This window comes from Protopterus annectens, chromosome 13.part0 (genome assembly GCF_019279795.1).
Source record: "Protopterus annectens isolate FY-2018-M chromosome 13.part0, PAN1.0, whole genome shotgun sequence".
Taxonomy (NCBI): Eukaryota; Metazoa; Chordata; order Ceratodontiformes; family Protopteridae; genus Protopterus; species Protopterus annectens.
The window spans coordinates 194,381,720-194,406,719 of record NC_056747.1 but is presented as its reverse complement, the minus strand read 5'-3'; the positions used below and the strand labels follow the sequence as shown (position 1 = coordinate 194,406,719).

The 25,000-nt window shown below is 43.0% G+C and overlaps 1 protein-coding gene across 1 annotated transcript in view; it reads right to left on the bottom strand.

Moving 5' to 3' along the window:
- Window positions 1-25,000, bottom strand: part of SUGP1 (SURP and G-patch domain containing 1) — a 397,363-nt gene that overhangs the window by 208,699 nt on the left and 163,664 nt on the right. The window contains exon 5 of the mRNA XM_044054782.1: window positions 16,453-16,562. Within this exon, the coding sequence (XP_043910717.1) occupies window positions 16,453-16,562 (110 nt within the window). The remainder of the gene's footprint in view (window positions 1-16,452; window positions 16,563-25,000) is intronic.

The following is a 25,000-nucleotide window of genomic DNA, read 5'->3' as shown; positions in this document are numbered from 1 at the left end:
ATAATGTTTGGTGAATGTATTAACGAAGCTCCAAGTAGCTGGTAGGAACTCCTCGGAGAAAGGCTGCAGAAGCAGATGCAGCCCTGGTGGAATGGGATATGATCCCCTTGGGGACAGGTTTACCATGGTGCAAGTAACAGAAACTAATACAATGGCTTATCCATTTTGAAATGGTCTGCTTTGAAATAGCCTTTCCCTCTGCCCCTGCAGCAAATGCCACCAGTAATTGCTCAGATTTTCTTAGAGATTTTGTCCTGTTCAAGTAGAATCTTAGTTGTCTGTGTACATCCAATGAATGCAGAATCCGCTCCCCCTTGTTCTGTGGATTTGGGAAAAAGGTTGGCAGATGAATGGTCTGATTAAGAGCCACGCTAGACACCACTTTAGGCATAAAGGATGGATTTGTCCTGAGAGCCACCCTGTCCTGGTAAAAGATAATGAAAACGTTCCACTGCCATGAGAGCCTGTAGTTCTGAAATCCTTCTAGCTGAAGTGACTGCTAAAAGGAAAGTGGTCTTCCAAGAGAGACATTTTATGTCTGCAGTAGCAGCTGGTTCAAAAGGAGGTAGGGTGAGGTTTTCCAGCACAAAATTAAGCTCCCATGCAGGAGTTGGTGCTCCCAGGGAGGTCTCGAATTTTTGGCCCCTCCGAGGTACTGCTTTAGCAGGGGATGAGAAAAGAGAGGAGGCTCTGATGTTGTAATGAGCCAAAATGGCAGATGCATGGATTTTTATATAAGAAAAAGGCCCTTGTGAAGCATCTCAGTTAACTATTGCAGAATTTGAGTAATATTGGGCATTGCTGTGTTTATTCCTTGTGCTTGGTTCCAGGCACAGACTCTTTTCCATTTATCAGCATAAGATTTTGTAGTACTAGGCCTTCTAGCCTTCAAAATGACATCCATCACAGGTTTACTGAGAGATGTAACTGGTGAAATTAGTTGATTAGCCATGCTGCAAGATTCAGAGTTTGGAGCAGAGTGTGCAGAATTTGATAGTTCTGCTGAGACAGTAGATAAGGTGTATGAGGCAGGTACCACAGAGGAGGGTGTGACATATTGCATAGGAGTGGGTACCAGTGTTGGCGAGGCCAATCTGGAGCAATCAGAATCATTTTCGTTTTTTTTTGTCTGACTTAGTAAAACCTTGGAGAGCAGAGCAGAGGGGGAAAGGCACAGACTGATCGGTTTTTCCCACTGAAGGAGAGAGCATCCACTTTCCAAGCTTTTTTGTGATGGATTCTTGTGCAGAATTTGTCCAACTGATAGTTTTGGGGAGAGGCAAAAAGATCTACGTCTGGTCTCCCCCATTTTCGTGTCAACATGCTGAAGATTTGTGGATCCATTTTCCATTCGTGCAGGTCCATAAAATTTCTGCTTAGTTTGTCTGCCAGAGTATTTTGCTTCCCTGGCAGGAGTTGAGCTTGTAGATGTATTTGGTAAGTCAAGGCTGTGTTCCACAAAGCCATGTCCAGTCTGCAAAGTGGGTAGGAATGGGTACCCCCCTGCTTGTTTATGTAGCACATAACTGTGGTGTTGTCCGTCTTTATCAGTAGTTGTCCTGGATGAATAAAGTCCTTGAATGCTGTCAGAGCATTCTGTACAGCTAGCATTTCTTTCTGGTTGATATGTAGGTGCATTTGATTTGGGCTCCATTCGCCCTGAATGCATCTCCCTGCCAGATGGGCCCACCAAGCATAATCTGATGAGTCTGTAGTCAGGGTTTGGGTGGCAGGGGGTGGAATGAATGACAGTCCCTTGTTTTGGTGACAGGCCTCTGCCCACCATAGGAACTCCTGCTGCAGGTAAGGAATGTTAGGAAAAAGAAGTTCTGTACCTACCATAACATTCCATGCGAGTTGTTCATCTCACCTTTGTTCTTACAGGTGGGTACGGAGCCGATACATCAGCTCCGAGTCAGCTGCTTTCCTAGTTCAAGCTCTTTCAGTAGCTCGAGGCACAGTAACTATCCCATGATGCTCTCTGACTAACCCATCAGATCTAGTTCGCTAAATACAGCAACAAAGGAACAGCCTAACATACCCTAAATCTCAATATGTGGACATATAAAACGTATATGTATAGTTAACCACAGGAAGAAGTCTGGTACAAGTATAGGACAGTAGACAAACCAAACCAGACCCCCAGTCGTAACCGATCTTCAAGAACCCGGAGGGGGATGGGGGGGTGTAAGAACAAAGGAGAGATTAACAACTCGCATGGAATGTTATGGTAAGAACATAACTTCTTTATGTGAAGTTGTTCAATCTCGCAGTTTGTTCTTACACGCAGAAGGCCCCAAGCACCCAAACCCTGGGTGGCTCACGGGAGTACATTCCTGAGAACAGTGGAACCAAAGGAAGCCCTGTCCCTGGAGGCCCTGTCCACTTTGTAATGAGTGACAAACATATGTGGTTTTGACCAAGTGGCGACTGCACAAATGGTGTCCCAAAGCAAACTAGCTGCGTGAGCTAGAGATGTGGATACCGCCCTAGTGGAATGAGATTTCACCTTGTATTCTTAGGTCTGATTAGTTGGAGTATACAAACTTTATGCAATCTGATAATGATTTAGACAAGGTAAATTTAGACACACATTGCCCTTTTTTTGTTATCGGTGTGAGAGACAAAAAGCTGTTCAGATTTTCTAAAATCCTTTGTTCTGTCCAAGTAAAATCTCAATTGTCTGTGGACATCAAGTTTATGTAGCATATACTCCACTTTATTAGAATGTCTGAAAAAAGTGGGCAACTCAATAGACTGATTCAGATTAGTCTCGGAGCAGACCTTTGGAAGAAAAGTGGGATTTGTCCTGAGACACACTATCAGGAAAAAATACCAAGTAAGGGGGCCTAATAGAAAGAGCTTGAAGTTCAGAAACTCTACGAGCTGAAGTAATAGCCACCAAAATAATATTTTTCAAGACATGAACTTCAAGGGGCAAGAGGATGCAGGCTCAAAGGGGGGAAGCATCAGCTGAGATAATATTAAATTTAGGTTCCATGGTGCAACTGGTTGTCTGATGGGTGGCCTTAGGTGAGGAGTCCCTTTCAAAAAGGCTTTACATAATCTGTGTGACATAAGATTAGATCCTTCAATCCCAAAGTGAAAATTAGATATAGCAGCCAATTGAACTCTAACAGTGGCCGCTGCAGCACCTTCCTGAAAAATCGTAACGACAAATTCCAGAACCATATCGAGAGGGGCAGCATAGGGATCAATATCGCGTTGAGAGGCCCAGTAAACAAAACGTTTCCATTTACTACTGTACAGTTTCCTAGTGGAGACTTTATGAGAGGAAACCAGAATATGTTGTACTTCGGAAGACAGATTTTATGACCTGGCTAGGTTGGGAAGTGGAGGAGCCAAGCTGTCAGTTTGAGGAACTGAAAAGAGGGGTGAAGAACTCCTGACGAATGCTTCCAGAGCCCTTTAATTTCAGTAAGAAACTGGGAATCAGTGGGGTTGGAGGAAAAGCATAAAGGAAACCAGAGGGCCAATCATGCACAAGTGAATCCCTGGGACTGTCCCCTGGTGGGGGGCTCGGGGCAAAGTAGCTTCTGCATTTGGCATTCATCGGAGATGCAAAAAGGTCACAGTAAGGCTGGCCCCATCTGCAGAATATCATTTCTGCCACATTTTGTTTGAGGGACCACTCATGGAGCAACAAAATCGCTCTGCTCAGTTTGTCCGCTATCACGTTGGATTTCCCTGGGATGTGCATTGCTAATAGAAAGTGCTCGGTGGACAGCCCACTTCCAAATCCTCAATGATTCTCGCATAAGGGGTAAGATTTGGTTCCCCCCTGTTTGTTGATGTACCAGACCACAGACATGTCTGTCTGAATCGCAATCGTCCCCTGAGGTAGAGAGTTGTGAAAGTGCTGCAACGCTAAAAGCACTGCTCTCAACTCCAAGACGTTGATGTGCAAATGACATTCCATCTGTGACCAGGTGCCTTGGGCAGTCTTTCCCTGAAAAAGCCCCCCCCCCACCCTATCAGGGAAGCGTCTGTGGTTACCGTGGCTACTGGGGGGGGCAATATAAATGGTCGACCTACTGTCATCTGGTGGCTGTTGAACCACCAGAGAAGGTCTCTCTTGCAAGCATCTGTCAACAGAATCTTGAATGACATCGGGAGCTGCTGGTAGGACCACTGGATGAAAAGCAACCCACTGGAGTACCCGCACATGCATCCAGCCCAGAGGTACTGCTACGAGAGAAGCTGCCATTGTGCCTAAGAGTTTTAAAACCTGAGACGCAGGTACTTTCTTTTCTTGTAACAAGCATGACACCTGATTTCTTAGAGAGGTGACTCTTTCTAGAGGTAATTTGGCCAGGGTGGTGGTGGTGTCTAGGTCTGCTCCGATAAATGAGATGTGCTGCGTTGGTAATAAAGCAGATTTTTCAAAACTTATGGTTATTCCTAACCGAGAACAGAGATTGATTGTATGATCTCTGGACTGAATGAGTTGATGCCTGGTGGTGGCGGATAGGAGCCAGTCGTCCAGAAACGGAAACACCCGGAATCCTAGATGCCTCAGGTGAGCCGTAACTACTGCCATACATTTGGAGAACACTCTGGGGGCTGTAATGAGACCAAAGGGCAGAGCTCGAAATTGGTAATGACTGGCCCCCAGCCGGAAACGCAGGTGATCTCTGGATGGTCTGGCCATTTTGATGTGGTAGTACGCATACTTGAGATCTAAAGGGCACATCCAATCGCCTGTTACCAGGAACGGGAGTAGCGATTGAAGCGTGACCATCCAGAACTACTTCTTTACGAATGTATTGAGTTTGCTGAGGTCTAAAATGGGCCTCCAGTCCCCTGTTTTTTTTTTGGAACTAAAAAGAAACTGGGGTTAAGTTCCAGATCCTATCTGGTCCTCCGGGACTGGCTGGATGACTCTTTCTAGCAGGTTTTGGATTTCTGTGACTGCTTGATTCCTAAGACTGGGTGGAACATCTGGGGTTCTTTTTGTGGGTAATGAGGGTTCTACAAAGGGAATGAGGTAACCTCTGGTAACTATGTTTTGTACCCAAGAATCTGATGCAACTCCTAGCCAGGCATCTGGGAACAAAGCCAAGCGACCCCAGACTGTGTCCAGAGTAGGACAGTCGTGCCTCCTCTCAGGAGCGCTGATAGGGCTTGCTAGGAACCTGCTGTCACCCTGGTTCTGTGGACCCCCTCTGCCGGCAAAGCGGAATCTTCCATTATTGCCCCCTCATCTGCCCCTAAAGGGGGGTTCACTACGTGTGTTCTGGAAAGCTCCTTGGGACTTCCGGAACCACATTTTTCCACCTTTTTGCCCTTTGGGGTATGGTCTAATAGGGGTGGAAAAACAGACTCCTATGGCAGATAAAGTCTTTCCTTCCTACTCACACCTAGTGAGGGTCTCCCTGATTTTAGGCCCAAACAATGAAGAGCCATCAAACGGGGTACAGAAAAGACAACTTGAAGGCTTCCACAAAGGAGCAAAAGCGCATCCAGGACAGTCTCCACAGAGCAACCGCTGAACCTGCTGCTCGACTCGATCCCTTGGCTGCATAGGAAATGAGCCGCATGGACAAGTTGACGACAGAATTAAAGGTAAAAAGCTGAGCTGTAACTTTTTCCGAAATAGCCTCATCCGGAATTAAGGGTAAAAAGCTGTAACTTTTTCCGAAATAGCCTCATTTGTGTTACCCTTTAGAGTATCTCAGAGTTCTTGAAGATCTCGTTGAAGGCGAGTAAAATGTGTCAAGTGATCTCATGGCAAATGTCACAGAACTAAAAATATGTGTTTCCCATATCTGTCCATCATCCTAGAATCCTTATTAGGAGGATGGACAGTAGTAGTAGTAGTAGTAGTAGTCGTCTCTGACATCTCTTTCTTGGTGGCCGCCGCCACCACCATGGCATCAACAGGGACTCCTTTGGTGAGGAATGATTTCTCTTGAGGCATAGTGATGAATTTATTGGGCTTACAAGGGACTGGGTCCATGGTATCAGGGGACTCCCACGCCCTTCGAGCGACCAGTTCCTTTAGTTCGAAGGGCGGAATATGCCATGAGGGTAGAGGACTGAAACCCAAAGGCATTCAGGAGCACAGACTCATCCTCATTAGGGTGAATGGACTGCCAGTCACCCCTCTGTTTAAGTATTTCTAAGATGTCCACAAAGGAGACATCCTCCAAGGGGGACCATGGGGACCCATCAGATTCCTCTAAGTCGGTGTCTGATGTCAAGGATTCCTGAGGGGAATCCAAATGCCTCCTCTTGCAGTCTCTCTTTCTGGGAGCTTCATCAGTGGGGGCGTCTGGTGAAGTTTCAGTAGAGCAGGGTTCACCCAAAGGTGATATCTGAGGCTCTGGGTCTAGTCGCTTAGGTGCTTTAGATGAAGAGGCAGAACTCGGCATCTTCAGGGAGGAAGAGGAGAGACCTGTAGTGTGGGTCTGAGCAGACAACACCCTCCTCACGGCATCAAAGTCCCCGGAGTCTGGGCCAGAGGCCGCCACCGGTTCCGAAGAAGACTGAGGCCTCGCAGGTACCAAGGCCTCCGAACCAGAGGACAGAGCCAAGCTCACAAGCATTGGAACAGATGCGGCGGTTCGACTCTCCCCTAGAACTGACAAGAGACTGTCGGATCAGAGACTCTTCGGATGGCACTGAAGATGTCAGGTTGGGTGGAACCAAAGTCACTGGAACAGGACTCCGCTCCACAGGTTCCACATCCATCAGATCTTCCACCTCCGAAGGCCTGGGTAGGCTCGGAGTAGTAGTCACAGGCAATGGGGCCGAACAGGGCTCGAACCCAGTTGGGATGAAGCAGAGAGCAGTTTAGCTAATGCCGGATTCTCCAAGAGCCTCTGCACCACACGGTCCACATCAATATCAGACAGTGTCCTTGAAGAGCTGGTCAAAGAGACCGAAGAAGCTATAGACCCAAGTATTGGAGATTTTAAAGTCTCCGATACCGGCTCCAAAACCAAAGGTTGGCTCAGAATCATCGGTTCGGCACACGGTTCCGAAGACCTAAGAACCAGTGACCGCACCTTAACAGAGGTGCTCGGAGCCAAAGACTTAAGCTCCAAGGACACCCGAGATGACTTTGACCCTTTCGAAAACTTGGAGGTCTGGTCAGACTTGTCAAAAGCTTCTCGAAATTCAGGTGTTGAGACCTCGATCAATCAGTTTCCTACGTCTCTCTAACAAAACTCTGCCACTAAAAAAAAGTGCGCCAGATGGAACAATCCTCCTGCAAATGAAGAGGTCCCAAACAATAAAACACAAGAAATGTGGTTATCTGTGATTGACATTTTTTGACCACAGTCATCTTTTAAATCCAGACTTTTGCTTTTGGTCAGCCATCATGTCCAACAGAAAGCGCAATTATCAGATCCCTGATAATATCAAGTACAATAGTACAATCCAATAACAAAGAGGAGAAACACAGAGAAGGCACAATTATCAGATCCCTGATAATATCAAGTACAACAGCACAATCCAATAGCAATCTAACAATCTTGCCAAAAGGTGGGATGGGGGGGAAATTGACCGATCCCTATACAACTACAGCAAAGGATGTAACCAACAGAAGATAGGGCAAGGCCCAAGAGCAACTCGCTCCAATAAAACACACTAAACAGGGACAAAGCCCTAAATACAGTATAACAAGGGATACTGGTAGAAAAACAGAAATATATAAAAATGTAAACTTAGCTGTAGAATATACTTCTTAATAAACCTTCACTGGCCCAAGCACACTGAAGACTTGCGATCCATTGCAGTGGCAAACTAGATCTGAGGGTTAGTCAGAGAGCATCACGGGATAGGTACTGTGCCTCGAGCTACTGAAAGATCTTGAGCTTGTAACGCGATCGGCTCTGTACTCACATGTAAGAACAACCGGCGAGATTGAACAACTTCACATTCATTGTTTCCAAGCTGTGACAATGTTGACTCCATAAACTTTTTAGGTACCAATGAAGTTTCCTCATATGCAGTTTTGCATATGGAATTAGTAGAATGCAGGAAGCCATGAACCCCAAGGCCTGCAGAGTTTGTCTCGCAGATAGGTGGGTTTTTGTGGCCACTTGTTTGAAAGTCATCAATTGAATTTGTTTTTCTGGCGTAGGCAAGTCATTTGGGCAGTTGTATTCAAGCTTGCACCCAGGAATGTAATTAGAAAGGATACCAGTTGTGATTTCTTTTCATTTATGGTGTACCCTAGACAAGTTAGAAGCCTTTTTACAAACGCCAGATGCTGTAGAAGAGTGTCCTTGTTTTCTGCCTGAATTAGACAACAGTCCAGATAAGGATAAACCTGAATGTTTCTTTGTCTGCAAAATGCAATTACTGGTGCCCAGCACTTTGTGAAGACCCTAGGTGCAGTAGATAAGCCAAAGGGCAGTGCAGAGAACTGGTAATGCAAATAGTCTGCTTTGAAGTGGAGGTATCTTCTGCAAGATTCCCTGATTGGGATATGCAGGTAAGCCTCTTAAGTCTAGAGTTACCAACCAGGCATCCTTGCCTAGCATAGGCAATAACTGTTGTAGAGTCAGCATCTTGAATTTTGGAATGTCCAGGAATGTATTTAGAATGGATAAGTCCAGAAATGGACTCCATGATTTGACTTTTCTGGGTACCAGGAAAAGTCTTGAATAAAAACCTTGTCCCTTTTCCTTTTCTGGTACTGGTTGAATAGCCCCCATATTCATGAGGGACATAACTTGTTTCTGAGCCACTGCCCACTGATTTGGAGGCAGATCTGGCCATCTGTTTGGGATTGGCAACATGTGGAAATTAAATCTGTATCCCTGTGATACTACATTTAAAACCCACTTGTCCTGGGTAATTAGATGCCAATTTTGTGCATGATGTGCCAGTTTTCCCTCCAAATGGGCTGCCAAAAGATAACTGCTTGGTGATGGCAGAGGAGTCATTGAGACTGTTTACCGTAGGGAGGTGCCTTGCTACTTCCAGATTTGGAGGTGGAGGCACCCCATTGTTTTGTTCTGTAAGTTCCTTGTGACTGAAACCTGGAGCGTCTGGGTTTGACCAGAGTGGTCCTGGTGGGTACTGGGAAGGACAAATTCTTAGTAGGCCAGTGCCTACTGAACCTGGGAGGCTGTAGGAAATATTTTACAGTTTGCATAGATTTAACTTTGTCTTCCATCTTTTTCAAAACTTCTTCTGCCTTATTACTAAATAGACTGTCCTGTTGTAAAGGAGCATCCAACAATTTTGCTTTAACATGATCTGGCAGATTTTGCTCCTTGAGCCAAGCATACCTTCTTATCACAGATCCAGTTATAGCGGCCCTGCAAGATGCCTCCAAGGAATCAAAACCACATTGCAAAGTATGCTGCTGATATTTAAGCATATGAAATTAACAGTTTAAAGTCCTGATTGCCAAGATTGTAGACATGTAAACCTTCTTACCCCATCTATCCAGCACCCTGGAGTCTCTATCAGAAGGGGTAGGTTTTCAGCAGTAGAAGCCTTAACACCCTTGGGACCCTGAGAAATTGCTTCAGGGTCAGCAGTAGGGTTTTTAAAAAGGAATTTGTGGGAGTCAGGAACCCTGTAATATCTGTCTGGCTTACTAGGAGCCGGAGGCAGGGAATCCGAAGTCATGCTAGATTCTGAGAAAACATCAACAATATCTAGAACAGGAGGTTATAGCCAAAGGCCTATACTGAGGAAGAAGCAAATCCCTAAGCCTCTTTCTAGATTCTGAGAAATTCTGACTCTCCCAGTGAATATGTTCCCTTAAGGTATGCAAAGTTTCACCAAAAATAAAATCCTCAGGAGGAGAAGCAGAAGGGATGGATTCTTCTGCATCGAAGTCCTCATAAGGTGGAATAGATAATTACTGATCATAAGAAATGGAAACCTGATCTGATGATTCATAATCAGTGCCTTGCCTAGGCCTCTTAGCAGGAGGGGGATGGGAACCCCTGATCAAGGTAATTAAATCCTCAGCCATTTTGATCACTTGTTTTTTTAGGCATAGGGGCCTGTGCATGTGGCCCAAGCGTCTGTTTTTTAGACATAGAAGTTGATTTTGGCCTAGGTTTTGAAGATGGCGTCCGTTTAATATACAAATCTTTAAGCCTGAAAACACCTCCAGAAGCAGGTGCCTGCTCAGCGGCTCTGGACCCATCTAAGGTAGAAACATCCGCAGGTTCAATAAGTAAATTGTCACGCAGCATACCGGACTCTGAATGGTCTAAGTAGAGGCCTGCGAATCAAAAGTAGCGGGCATCAAGGGCTGCAAAAGCGCCTCAGAGTACCGGCGACTGACTTAGGAGAAGCTTTGTCGGTTTTGGACCTAGACGGTCTGTCTCCGTCTTTTTCTTTGCGTTGTGTGTGTATTCTGGTAGTCGGATTGCTAAAAGACGACATTTCTGGATAGTTAAATCATGAGCCAAAATATTTTGATGCGAAAATATACAGACGCTTAACAGTGCGTTGATTAAATTTAGCACAAAACTGACAGCAAGGTAAGTTGTGGTCAGGGCCTAGGCAAGGAATACAGTACAAATGAAAATCCTTATGAGGTATTTGCTTCCCACAAATAATACAATTACTAACTTTTACTGCCATCGGTAAGGAGCAAGAAAAAGTTTCCCCAATGAGGTACTTAGCTTTAGGTTGAAGACTTCAGTTCTGAAACTCGAAAACGAAAATTTCAGGAGTTGGCCGACCGGCACTTGCGAACCGCTTCTGCTTCGGGCACCGCGTGGCAAGAAAGACTGATGAAAATGGCGTCTGCTGCATGTTTTATACCCCTGACGACCTGACATCATGGAAGAAGGGACAGCAACCGACGCAGGACCCAAGACTTTATTATTCAGGCCGACTGAGGGCAACCTACCAGTAGATTACCCAAATGTAAATGACTGCAACAGTGAAACACGAAGAACATCTTGCTTTCTGTCAGCCAAGAACCAAGGTAATTTTGCATCCTTACATCCTTTATGTACCACTGCCTCAAGGCTGAGGTCATACGTCTGGCATGCAGCATAAGGGGAGGGCACCCACATTTTGGTATGCTGGACAGATGTATGGCCATCTTCGGCAGGACATCCCATAGGTTACCAATACTTTAACAGTGATCACATAAGGACATTTAGCTATATCCAGCAAATCAGTTTTAGCCTCAAAGTTGGAAAAGCTAACCAAAGACAGTTGGATATTAGCACAAATAGGTCAAAGGTATTCTGATGTGTTCATCTGGTAACCTACGGCCATGAAAGACAAATTATATAATGTGTATACCTTCTTACCAAACTTGTCAAAGGCACATTTATCCTTATCAAAGAGGACTGACTGGCTCAAGCTTCTGTCCCAATCCAAGGAAATAATAGCAGAATCTGCAATAGGATTCTTGTATAGAAATATGTGCAAATCTGACACACTAAAATCATTTTTTTCCCATAGAGAAGATAGCTGAGACTCTTAAGAAACAGATGCTATAGTGAAGGTGCCCTCAAAAGCCCCCAAGACTGGTGGGATGGTCACAGCTTTGTAAACTTCATACCAAGGAATTCATAACACTTTTTTTTGCAACTCTGATACTCCTTTCCTTCCCATTTAAATGGCTTTTTTATTCTAGAGACTCGCTCTCCAAGATTTCCTGAATAAGAGGATCCAAAGAGCGAGTAACCTCAAATTTCAGACTTGCATGCAATCGGGGAAGATTTGGACAGACACTTTCTAAGCCCTTATGTTCAGAGTCAGAACAGCTTCCTCTTTATAGGGAAGAGGAAGAGTTTCTTCTTAGGTGCAGAGGAAGAAGATGGAAAAGGAGGTTACAGGAATACTGTGGTTTTAAGCAAGTCCTACGCAAAATTAAACCAGTATTCTTGTGAACCATTTTGATCAGGGAGGGTAAGATGTGATTTTTCATTTCTGCCCATGCTTTTTTGGGATCTCAAGACGTCTTAGGAGAGATATTCAAGTAACAGATATCCCTTACATGACCAAATGATATACTCCCTCACTGGCACTTGGTATATGCCTCCCGCACCCTCAAAACAAGATAATTCATGGTTCTCCCTTATTACTAAATTCTGCCAGATGTACGGTCTGAAGGATCATGGCGCTCTCCAGAACAGGAGATGTGCCAGAGAGACCCAGGAGACCGACAGACGGTATGAGGGGATGAGTACCTCAGTGGAGTCAGTCTCAGACCACAAAAATGTGGAAGATGTCCCGATTCATTACTACCTTCTTTGGATAAAACTTTCTTTTTAGGCCGACAGAGGAGATCCACCGATGGGGAATATGAGGACATGGCCACATGCACCAAATCACTGAAGCACTTGCTCCCAAGAATGATGATGAGCAAGTTGAAACTACTCCTCACAGTTTTGAAATGTAGAAGAAATATGGCATGCTCTTTACCCAGGCAAAAATACAGCTGGTATGTGCATTCTTTCAAGGAAATTTTAAAATGGTTTTACAAAGAAAAAGTAATGTTCTCCAATGGAGATACAGGTGAAGCAAGCCAATGATTCTTATCAGAAATAAAAATGAAAATTGCTAGCATTCACTGGGTAAAACCACAGTGGTGTAAAGTAAATAAATGTACTCAAAAAAAAAAAAAAGTATATGTACACCACCAGAGGTAAAACACAGCTGCAACTCGATGAGGACAAACGCTCAGCCAGTCAACGAAGTAAAAAATCCACTATTTATTCCAGCACAAATACAGGTAAGCGCTTTCGCATTGGAGCTTCATCAGACCTTTGAAAACAATGAACCTAACCTATCTTTTATAGGAAACCAACCAATCTAATAAATCAATTAAATAATCAACCCTTAAAGTCACAATGAAAAATAAAAAGATAAAAACAAGATAGAAAAATCACAAAGACATTGCGCAACACATTCTTAAAATATACAATCACTTTAAACCAGTATGCATTTACAAACTGCAAACTGAAGAGCGGAAACTGTCAGAGACCTTATTTACGAAGTCTTCTTTTCTTCAAAACTGGCTTAATAGAAGCCCTTTCATTGAGGCCACTGCCCCGATCTGCTCTTAAAAGTACAATCCACCGTGTTTCCTTATACTCAGTATGTGTAATAATATCCCCTTCTCTGATACTAGGTGTAACAGCTTCAATAACCTGAAATTTAAACGTATGAGTGCCATGTTGTTGTAAAAACATATCTTCACCAAAGATGTTAGTGGACTAGATGAAATCAAAGATTTGGCGTTTGTTACGCTTGACGTTAAGTCATTGTTTACAATGATACCCAATGAGCTGGGGATACACTGTGTGCAGCAATATCTAGCAACACATAGTGGGTATTCACCCAAGCAAATTGATTTGATTTGTTTCTTTTTAGAGAGAGTTTTGAATAACAACGTTTTCATCTTTGGTGAAGATATGTTTTTACAACAACATGGCGTAGCTATGGGCACTTCATGTGCCAATAGCTACGCCAATATGTTCCTTGCCCAGTGGGAATCTGAGTCCCTGTTTCCACTTACAGATTTTGCAGATCACGTAGTTTTTTATCGACGTTTTGTGGATGATTTGTTTGTGCTGTGGCGAGGGACATCTGAACAGTTCGCTAGGTTCTTTGGGATCATGAACAATATGACTGTGTCTAAAATTCACTTATAGTCTGTCTTATGAAAGTATTAATTACCTGGATGTTATTGTTGAGAAGTTGAAGGACAACTTGATTAATACAGGGATCTATCGGAAAACATGCCATAGGAATGCGTTCCTGTTTAGGTCAAGCATGCATCCAGGCTTCATTTTTAAGAATCTTATTAGGGGACGGTATGACAGCATCGAGATTAAATCCCTCATCAGCAGGATTTCAGAAGGAAATGACCAGCTTGGAGAAGAAGTTTTTGGATGGGGGTTATACCCAAGATGAGTTGAGCAGACAGCGGTCTGACCTTCTTGATTTAAGGTCTACTAGGGCATGTCCCTATTTTGGCCCGCCTTTAGAATTGAACAATTTCTCTCCATCCACTAGTAGCAATAAGACTAAGATTCCACTTTTCTATACTAGTGATTATAGAAAAGTCACTGACTTGTTTTATCAGCATTGGTCTATTCTTTTAGTGGACAATGATATTGGTAATATTGTAGGCAGTTTTCCCAGTTTCCGATATAGGAATCATACGAACCTGAAGAGGTTACTATGTTCTGGGACACACAATAATGTTGATAGGCTTTATCGTGGCCATACTGTAGCATGCGACTCTTGTAATTTTTGTGGCCATATTGATTCATCTGGTGCTTTTCATTATCCCGATCTTGTAAGGGATTTTTATTTTAGAGGGGTTAGCAATTGTATGACCCCACATGTTGTTTTACCTGGCTCAGTGTGTGGCATGTGGTGCATTTTATGTTGGGAAAACCAACAGACCCCTGCGTGATAGGATGAGGGAACATCTCTCACATTAGGAAGGGGTCCCCACATAATGCACTTGCAAAGCATGCCACTGAGTTTGGGTGCACTCATACGTTTAAATTTCAGGTTATTGAAGCTGTTACACCTAGTATCAGAGAAGGGGATATTCTTACACATACTGAGTATAAGGAAACACAGTGGATTGTACTTTTTAAGAGCAGATCGGGGCAGTGGCCTCAATGAAAGGGCTTCTATTAAGCTAGTTTTGAAGAAAAGAAGACTTTGTAAATAAGGTCTCTGACAGTTTCTGCTCTTCAGTTTGCAGTTTGTAAATGCATACTGGTTTAAAGTGATTGTATATTTTAAGAATGTGTTGTGCAATGTCTTTGTGATTTTTTATCTTGTTTTTATCTTTATTTTTCATTGTGACTTTAAGGGTTGATTATTTAATTGATTTATTAGATGGGTTGGTTTCCTATAAAAGATAAGTTAGGTTCATTGTTTTCAAAGGTCTGATGAAGCTCCAATGCGAAAGCGCTTACCTGTATTTGTGCTGGAATAAATAGTGGATTTTTTACTTCGTTGACTGGCTGAGTGTTTGTCCTCATCGAGTTGCAGCTGTGTTTTACCTCTGGTGGTGTACATATACTTTTTTTTGTGTACAATGATTCTCATCAGTTTAGTAACATTATTATCTGTATAAGAGCACATACAGCAAGAAAGTTCTGAATTTGGAGTACTCATGTGTCCCTCCTACACTCATACTTGTGCAAAGTGTGGCCATATGGTGAGAGGAAGGAGCCTGAAGCATGGAAACAGTCCAGACGCCCGATACTCTTGGCGGGATATATCCCATATAACTAGAGCTAAGGCAACAGTGACCTAATGAAGAACATTAGGCAAATATGGCACTGCACTATAACACAGCAGCGTTTCCTTACTGTCAACTAGTAAGAATTTTTAACTGGCTACCTTCAACCCTCTGCTGGCTAATCTTTACCACTCCTTTTATGGTAGTTTGCTTCCCATTAACCCAATTAAAAGGTTATACAGACTTGAAAGCTAATCATCCCACTGCCTTAAATGAACTAGAGTTAAATCCACCTATTCCCAGAATTAAAACCCCAATAAGAAAAATGGCTACCAAAACCAAAAAATGCAACTCTAAATTAAGGAAATCCACCACATAACAAAAAGTAAATGAAAAGGCCAATGCAAACTATTTCCACTGTGCCCTTTTCTTTTAACAAGGTCTGCCACAGACCTGTAAACCTGCAGATGGTGGGAGACTAGACGTTTTCAAATAAGCAAAACCACCACCATAATACCATTACTATGCAAGATTTCTACTCAATTCTACATGGATGAATGCAGTGAAAATGAACTTCAGAAGAAAATAAATTTTATTTGTGCATAAAGAATTTCTAGGGTTGAAATCTAACGGTGTATGTTACGAACTGCTTTAGTAAAACAAGATAGTAACACAAGAACTAAAAACATTTTCACTCTGTACAGGTCAGGTGCAAGTCGTCTACTACAGGTATTTTTTTTCCAAACTGCAAAACAGTAATTAAAAATGGTTTGATTCTTTCTTTGGGGAAAAGCTTTATTTCACTAGGAAGACAGATATGGCCCTAATCTAACCCTTAAAGGGTCGTGACCGCAATTATATGCAGAAACTTAGATATACATACCAAAAAATAAAAGTTTGCAGTTTGACAAAGCGCTTTAAATTCTAGCTTCTGAACTGTGTTGCCTGCTTTCATACCACTGTGCTGCTAACATCAAGTTACCAAGCAGAAAATCATGTAGTAATCTGCTACTGCCAAGCCAAGCAGTGAAACACAGGGATAAACATATAGGCAGTGGGATCCCAAAAAGACGGGAGGAAAGAAATGTTATCTTCAAGTCTGCCAACATGTACAGGTTTCAGATATACCAAAAAGTAGTATCCCAAGTTCCATTTAAACTTCCTTCCCCACGTCCTCTACTCCACCTTCCTTTCCATACAATTTACTAGCAATTACAAGGAATAAAGTCAGCTCGCAAAAAGCTTGTGCTAATGATACAAAGAACATCTCTTACCTTTCTGAGGTACTTTTGGAGGTGCCTCACTTTTCAGCTTTTCCATTTTGAACTCGGCCATTCTCTTTTTGTAATACAGATGCTCTCGGCTATTTGGATCAGACAAAAACCTATCAAAAAGAGAAGCAAGAAAACATTGTAACAGCTGCATGTGCTATTCCAGCAGTTGCGCACATACGTGCGTGCATAAATACACCCACCCAAGTCTTCTGTCATCTGCCTAGGTATAGCAGCACCCTCTCTGATTAGGTGGAATTGCATCTCAGCTACTGTCTAATGTACAAAACTGTTTGATTTCTTGCCGTTGAGTATTTCACTGTGTTCACTCAGTTTGTCCTGTTTGTATACAAAAGGGCCGTCTTTCACTCTAACCCACATCTGATGAAGTGTGATTAAACGAAAACGGATTTTCAAACAGCGTTAATGGAGATGGAGTGTTTTTAGTGTGAATTTTTCTTTAATAAAACGTTACATATACTGGTTGCCTTCGTCCGTGGCTTTATTGGGTCGCTTTCAGTGCACCTTTCTTGGTTTTACTGCCTGTAATGTCAATGAAGTCCTTGTATGTGAACATAGAACTCTAGCCCTTTATCTAAAAAACAAAACATTCAATCATTTGTAATATTCCTTCAAAAGTTCTGCAGAGAAAATATACCGCAACCTACATATCACTTCAAAAATTGCTGCTACACTGATTGCCATACTGTGTTACTTACACACTCCCATCTTCCCACCCCACATCTGGTTGAGAGGTTGATGATCATCTTCTCAAACAGTTTTGCTGGGAAGAGCCAAACAAAATTTTTGCTAAATTTTACCAAAGCTTTACAACTTTAAAATTATAAAAACAGACAGATGCACTCTCTCTCCCATACACTAGATGAGTATCTGTCTCAAAGCTCAGCTAGTCCTGAATGAACTGGCTTTGATAACTGGTAACAGACAGATCTATCACCATATATCCACATACATGCATGCACAACACTTGCCTATATATTCTGTCTTAGATATTTTTACATTACATTCTCTCTTGTTCTGTGATTTGCCACCAACTGAACTACAGCTTTGTTAAGAACCTACCACAGTTGCAAATGTTTCAACTGCATTTACTGCTGCAAACATACTCAAATGTATATCCTGTTTGGAAGTAGCCCACATACGCCCAACGTCCTGAGCTGTACCTTGCCCTTCTGGCTTTGGACAACTCCCTCTCACTCAGACACAAGTAAGTGCCTTGATGTGGTTAAGAAGTTTGTCCCAGATGCAACAGTATGGGTACAGATCAAGAAAAAGCATGAGGTTAGCCTCTTGATCATAAGGTCCCAGTCTTCATTAGGAATTATGGAATGCAAGGACAATGGAAATTTGTTAGAGAGGAGAGGACAGTGAGGTAGTAAAAATACCCTGCCCAACTCCAGATGCTCAAAATGGGTGAGAGGGGATTGGAGAGGGAAAACAGACTGCAACAATAAATGTACTTTAACAGCTACCACTATGTTAAGTTCATACCACAAAAGTATGACGTCATCATGTTACTCAGTGCTACAGTTATAATCAATGGGATGACTAATCACTGGACCAGAAGGTGTACGGCACTGAATGTGCTCATCAAAACAGCTGACCCTGCCTGGCCCCATTTGCAAATCACACACACAGTTGACCCGATTTGCTTATTTCCTTAGTTACCCCCAAAGAAAATCTCATTTGCTTAAGCAAATCCAAAGCACGTGCTGCTCTCTCCACTTGCTAGAAAAAGCATATGAAAGGTGAATGGTTTGGTTCAAAATGTGTTTTACTAACTTTGGCATTAAAATAAGTCAGTGCAAAGGACACCCTATATCCTTGATAAAAAAAACAAATCAAATGGTTCCCATAAACAAATCAGTGACTGCAATTCTGAGTGTATCCTAGCAGATGTCACCAGCCAACAAGACCAGTGTCTTCCAATACTAATTTTTTTTTTTTTTTTTTTGGGGGGGGGGGGGGGGGCATAGTTTACTTCTTCAAAACATAGTCAAGGTGCTATGGTGGGATAATGTCTCAGCCAGACAGTCTAATTATGCAGGACTTAAGAGTTGTTTCATTGGTCACCAAGAATAAGAGGGATGATGAAGGGGCTGACAGGCTGAGACAGGTGAAGTACAAGCCTAAAGAGATCATTTCCTTGTTTCCAATTGCCTAACCTCCATCATAATATTTAGTACGTCCTTAGAAAACTTGTGCCTGGAGGGGATGAGAGCTAAGGTATCACAGCTGTCAGCCTTATGGCAGTCGGGCTGGTGCATCACTTTTTCCTGGGTCAAGAGATCCACACACAGTCAGCATTGTTGGCTCAGTCCATGCTAGGACATGCAAGAGGGAGAACTAATGTATCTTGAGCTGAAAGCATGATATTACAACTTTTCGCTCCTCCTCAACCTCCTGCAATATCCTAGGATCACAGGAATAGGAAAAGAAAGTAGAGAAACTAACTTCACCAGCTCCTACAGAAGCAACCATTAAAAACCCAATACGCACCTATCCTACTCCCCAAAACTCCTGATAGTTGAGGAAGCCATCTGCTCTCCATGCCCGACCCCCTCTGGAGAGTTCTTGAGCAGAGCTTGCTGACCTGTCATTTTTCTGGAGAAGCAAAATGGTGTATGCCTTACACATCCCACTTGTATATCAGATCCAGGAAAACTTCCAGTTTCAGCATCTGGTTTAATAGGGTCTACAGTGGTTTACTCAGATTACCCCCTAGCAGAATGTATTGATCCTGATATGTATGCAGCTATATGAGTGAGGCTTAATTACTGAACCACTAGCCAATGTCCCACTGCTAACCAGAACAGATGGGAAAAGTGAGTCATTACTGTAGTGTCAGGAAACCTCTTTACTGCTCCTGGTACTAAACTTTCATGGAAAGTTTACAGCCAAAGTAACGGATATGATTTCCTTTATTTTGAGGAGTTGGGCTGCCTGATTACTGTCCCATATTTCTTGGGCTCTGACTTGTTCCAGATGTACTCCCCAAGCAAAGTCCGAGTTTCTGTGGTTGGACTTTGGACTGTTTCTGTGAGTTGAAAGGGAGCTCCTGGTTTTATACTGCTTTACACTTACCAAAAATAATTATTTTTTCAAGTATGATAAGTGGAATACTGGCATTTCTGGAGAGTGCCACTGATGGACCAGAATGGTAAAAAAAAAAATATATAGGTTTCCTCATATGCAATTTGATCACTACATAGAATACTATGTCAATAAAATAGTCATGAACCCAGGGACCCTTAGAAATTCCCTTAAAGTAATTATTTGTTTGCCTTGCAGATGCATGGGGTACTCTGGGAGGACAAAAACAAAGTGAATCAGCTGTAGCAACACACAACTACGAACCAGGAACAACACACAACTACAAACTTTGAAATTTACCCATCATGTGGGAGAGACCGATATTGAGTCTCTAGATGTTAAGATATCCTATTAATCAGAGGCTTGTATCTAGAATATTCTGTAAAAAATATTTTTCTAATACTTACACTACGAGAGTAACCACCCACAGCATCAGAAAAAGATTATTAAAGGTCAGTTGGTGCGTGTAGCCCACATGACATCTCAGAGTAGATTTTGTAGAAGAATTAGAATTTATTGGTAGGTTATTTGGAGAGAGAAAATATCCTGCTACTCTGAGTCTACAAAAAATGAGATTATGCAGAGGTGGGGCACTAAGTATGTCCCTTTGTTAAATCAAGGTAACAGGGTGGGTTCATGGTGAGCAAGGAGGGGAAAATGAACAGACCCACCAAAATATTAATGTTGGCCAGGAAGGACATTATTTTAGGGTGATGTTTAATCAAGATACTAAGAATAAAAAAATATTTTTAAATATTGGAACATCTTTAAAATTATGCCCAACAGCCTTAACATTTTCCTTTTACCCCTGAAATTTAGTTATAGGAGGGGGGCTAACTTGAAAAATGCGTTTGAAAAAGGCACACATAAACGTAGTATTACAGAGGGGGCAAGATGAAAACCTGGTACCTATGCATACAGGTGCTGTTCACAATGTGGATGGGTGGCAAATGAGTGAATTAATTACTCCTAGTGTCAATAATAATAGGAAGATGATAGCAACAGGCTTTTATAATTGTCAGACCTGAGGAGTAATCTGCCTTGCATACTGTCAAATATGCTTCTCGTATTATATAGGCAAGACGGAAAGACGTTTGACACACAGAATGTATGAACATGGAAGAAAAACGATACTAATGCCCTGTATAGACATAGCCTGGAGTGTAACCAAGCTGTGTTTAAATTTTGGGTGATTGAACAAGTTAAACCTTAAGACCGGGGTGGTGATTGGGAAACTCTTAAGAGTTTCGTCAATTGATATGGCAACTGCAGTTAGATGCATGTACTTTCCCAGGTCTGAATAAAGTACAGTTTTGTACCTACCATAAAATGTAGATGTTAGAGTGTACACCCTGCTGCAGTCATCACACTTGGGTTATCCTGTCGTCAGGCGGTCCCGCAGTCGGCCGGAATTCCAAAGTCTTGGTCCAACGTTGGTTATTGTCGCTTCTTCCCTGACGTCAGAGCGCCAGGGGTATATATATATTGCAACCGACGCCATTTTCTTCAGTTTTTCTTGCCCCAGATGTCAGGTGCCCCCAAAAAGGTGGTCAGTAATTAGTACCAAGTTGAGTACATTTTGCAAAAACACAAAATCCCTCCAGCTATAAGCAAATACATCAGGAAGATATTGTAGAGATTTTAGCCAGTTAGTTCAGAGGGGATGGAGGGAGGGTAACCTGGACTGCAGCAGGGTGTACACTCGAACATCTACATTTATGGTAGGTACAAAACTGTACTATGTTAATCAGGTTACCCTGCTGCAGTCATCACACTTGGGTTGAATCCCAAAGCTAAGGATGGGTGGAGGAATAATAGAGGGTTATTGGAGGCTAGAAGTCCCTGCAGAACTGCAGTGGCAAAGCCAGCTCTAGTCTTAGAGTAAAGTGGTAAGTGATCGTGTTTGGTAAAGGTGTGTACTGAACTCCAAGTTGCAGCTTCCAAAATCTCCTTGGTTGGAACCCCCCTGAGGAAGGCTGTAGATGTAGCTATTGCCCTTGTAGAGTGGGGCCTAATGGCATCAGGAACTGGTTTTCCATGATGGGTATAGCAAAACCGAACGCAATGTCCTACCCATTTGGAAAAGGTTTGTTTTGATATAGCCTTCCCTTGTGAAGCTGTAGCATAGGATACAAAGAGCTGGTCAGATTTTCTGAAAACCTTAGTTTTATCCAAGTAGTAACGAAGTTGCCTGTGAATATCCAAGAAATGCAGGAGTCTTTCTCCTTTGTTCTGTGGATTTGGGAAGAAGGTGGGTAAGTGGATGGTTTGATTTAAAGCCACACTGGAAACCACCTTAGGCATGAAGGAAGGATTAGTTCGTAAAGAAACTCTGTCTTGATGGAAAATGAGGAAAGGTTCCACTGTCATTAGTGCCTGTAGCTCTGAGACTCTTCTAGCTGAAGTTATTGCTAGCAGCAGGGCAGTCTTCCATGATAGAAACTGTAGATCTGCAGAGAAAGCTGGTTCAAAGGGAGGTAGAGTAAGTTTTTCCAGAACAAAATTGAGGTCCCATGTTGGTGTAGGTGCTCTCCTGGGGGGTCTAATGTTTTTTGCCCATCTGAGGAACTGTCTTAGAAGTGGATGTGAAAATAAGGGTGGATCCGTGTTGTAGTGGGCTGAAATAGCTGATGCATGGATTTTAATGGAAGAAAAAGAAAGAAAAGTCCTTTGTGCAACAACTCAGTTAAGTACTGTAGAATCTGAGGCATGTGAGGCTGAAGTGTGCCTTGGTCTTTAGCTTGGTTCCAGGCACAAAACCTTTTCCATTTGTCCGAATAGGCCTTCCTGGTGCTGGGCCTTCTAGCTTCCAGAATAACATCCATAACTGCTTGGGAAAGAGGAGCTGGCTGGATGCTTAGGTGATTTGCCATGCAGCCAGATTTAAGGTTTTGAGCTGGCTGTGAAGAATCTGATTGTTTTGCTGTGTGAGAAAATGGGCAATTTGTGGTAAAATCCAAGGAGGACCCTGGGCCATATTCCTCAAAAGTGGGTACCAGTGCTGGCGTGGCCAGTCTGGGGCTATGACTATCAGTCATGGTCTCTCCTTTCTGACTTTCAAAAGCACCTTTGTGAGGAGAGGCAATGGAGGGAAGGCATATACTGTCAGGTTTTTCCAACTGAAAGTGAGTGCGTCCACTTTCCAAGATTGATGGTGAAGTGCCCTTGTACAAAATTTTGTTAGTGGATAGTTTTGAGGGCTGGCAAACAGGTCTATGTCTGGAAGGCCCCATTTTTGAGTTATCATTGCAAATACTTGTGGATCCAGTTTCCACTCGTGGGGATCCATGATGTTTCTGCTGAGGTTGTCTGCCAATGTGTTCTTTTTTCCTGGCAGGAAATGAGCTTGTAACTGAACTTGGAAAGCCAGAGCGGTGTTCCACAAGGTCATTGCTTGCCTGCATAGAGGGTAGGAGTGTGTAACCCCTTGTTTGTTTATGTACCACATTACTGTGGTGATGTCCGTCCTTACTGTAAGTTGTCCTGGTTGTAATAGATTCTTGAAGGCTATCAGAGCATTCTGTACAGCTAGCATCTCTCTCTGACTGATGTGCAGATTCCTTTGATCTGCAGTCCATACGCCTGGAAAGCACTGTCCTGCCATGTGTGCCCTCCAGGCATAGTCCGATGCATCTGTTGTCATAGTTTGCCTGGCTGGGGGCAAGGTGAAAGGCTGACCCTTATTGAGGTGACATGCCTGTGACCACCATAGAAACTCCTGTTGTAGGCAGGGAATGAGAGATATCATTGTGTCCAAGTTGTGGCTGTGTTGAGACCATACGCTTTTTAGGTACCACTGTAATTTCCTCATATGCAGCTTTGCAAATGGTATTAGTAGTATGCAAGATGCCATGAAGCCCAAGGCCTGCAGAATTTTTCTTGCAGGTAGTTGGGTCTTTGTTGCCATTGTTTTGAAATATTGAGTCAGTTGTAGTTTGTCTGGCGCTAGATAAGCCTTCTGGGCCGTTGTATTCAAGCTGGCACCCAGGAATGTCATTTTGTGAGGGTACTAGTTTTGATTTCTTTTCGTTTACTGTGTACCCTAGGCAACTTAGAAGATGTTTTACAAAAAACAGATGTTGTAAGAGGATGTCCTTGCTTTCTGCTTGGATGAGGCAGTCGTCCAGGTATGGGTATATTTGAATTCATCTTTGTCTGCAGTATGCAATTACTGGTGCCATGCATTTTGTGAAGACCCTGGGCGCAGCAGATAAGCCAAAGGGCAGTGCAGAGAATTGGTAATGGGTTGAACCTGCAATGAAACGGAGGTATCTTCTGCAACTTTGTCTGATAGGGACATACAGGTATGCCTCCTTGAGGTCCAACGTTACTAGCCATGCTTTCTTGCCCAACATGGGAAGAAGCTGCTGTACTGTTAGCATCTTGAATTTGGGTACTTGTAAGAAGGTGTTTAGAATTGAAAGGTTCAGAATTGGTCTCCAGGCATTGTCCTTTCTGGGGACTAGAAAGAGCCTTGAGGAAAATCCTTGGCCTTGCTCCTGTGTAGGTACCAGTTGGATGGCTTTCATGTCCATGAGAGCTATAATTTGTTTTTGTGCCTCTGCCCATTGATTTTGTGGCAGGTTTGGCATTCCTCTTTTCATTGGCAAGGTGTGAAAATGGAATCTGTATCCTCGTGAAATTATGTCTAGGACCCATTTGTCCTTTGTGACAATGCGCCAGTTGTCTGAAAAAAGTGCGAGTTTTCCTCCCAAGGGGGCTGCCAAGACAGTGTTGCTTGGCCAGATGAGATGCAAGTCATTGAGTTTGCCTTCTGGTAGGTTGGGACCGGTCTTCTCCTCCCTTCTGTGTTGTAGTGCCCCATTGTCGAGGTTTGTACTGGGCTTGTGGTTGTCCTCTGCCTCTTGGACGTCTGTATTTACCCCTCTGTGGTCTGTCAGTAGCTGGAAAGGACCAATTTTTTGTTGGCCAATTTCTGCTGAAGCGAGGGGGCTGTACCTGTAGGAAATCTTTGACTGTCTGCATAGATTTTGCCTTATCCTCCATTTTCTTTAAGACGACTTCTGCTTTAACTCCAAAAAAGTACATCCTGCTGTAAGGGAGCATCTAGAAGCTTTGCTTTAACATGATCAGGCAGAGTTTGTTCCTTTAACCAAGCATGTCTACGTATAACAGACCCAGTGACAGCTGCTCTGCAAGAGGCCTCCAGAGAATCAAACCCACATTGTAAGGTGTGTTTGCCCACCTGTTCAGTTTCATGCAACAGATCCTGCATTTCTTTCAATTCAGACTGTTGAGGGAGAGTGGTGATTCTTTCCTTTAACTGTGAGATTAGAAATTGCTGATACTTAAGCATGTGAAATTGGCAATTTATTGCCCTCATAGCTAGAGTGGCTGAGGTGTAAACCTTTTTCCCCCATCTGTCTAGTGCTCTGGAATCCCCTTCAGAGGGTACAGGATTTTTAGCCATAGAAGC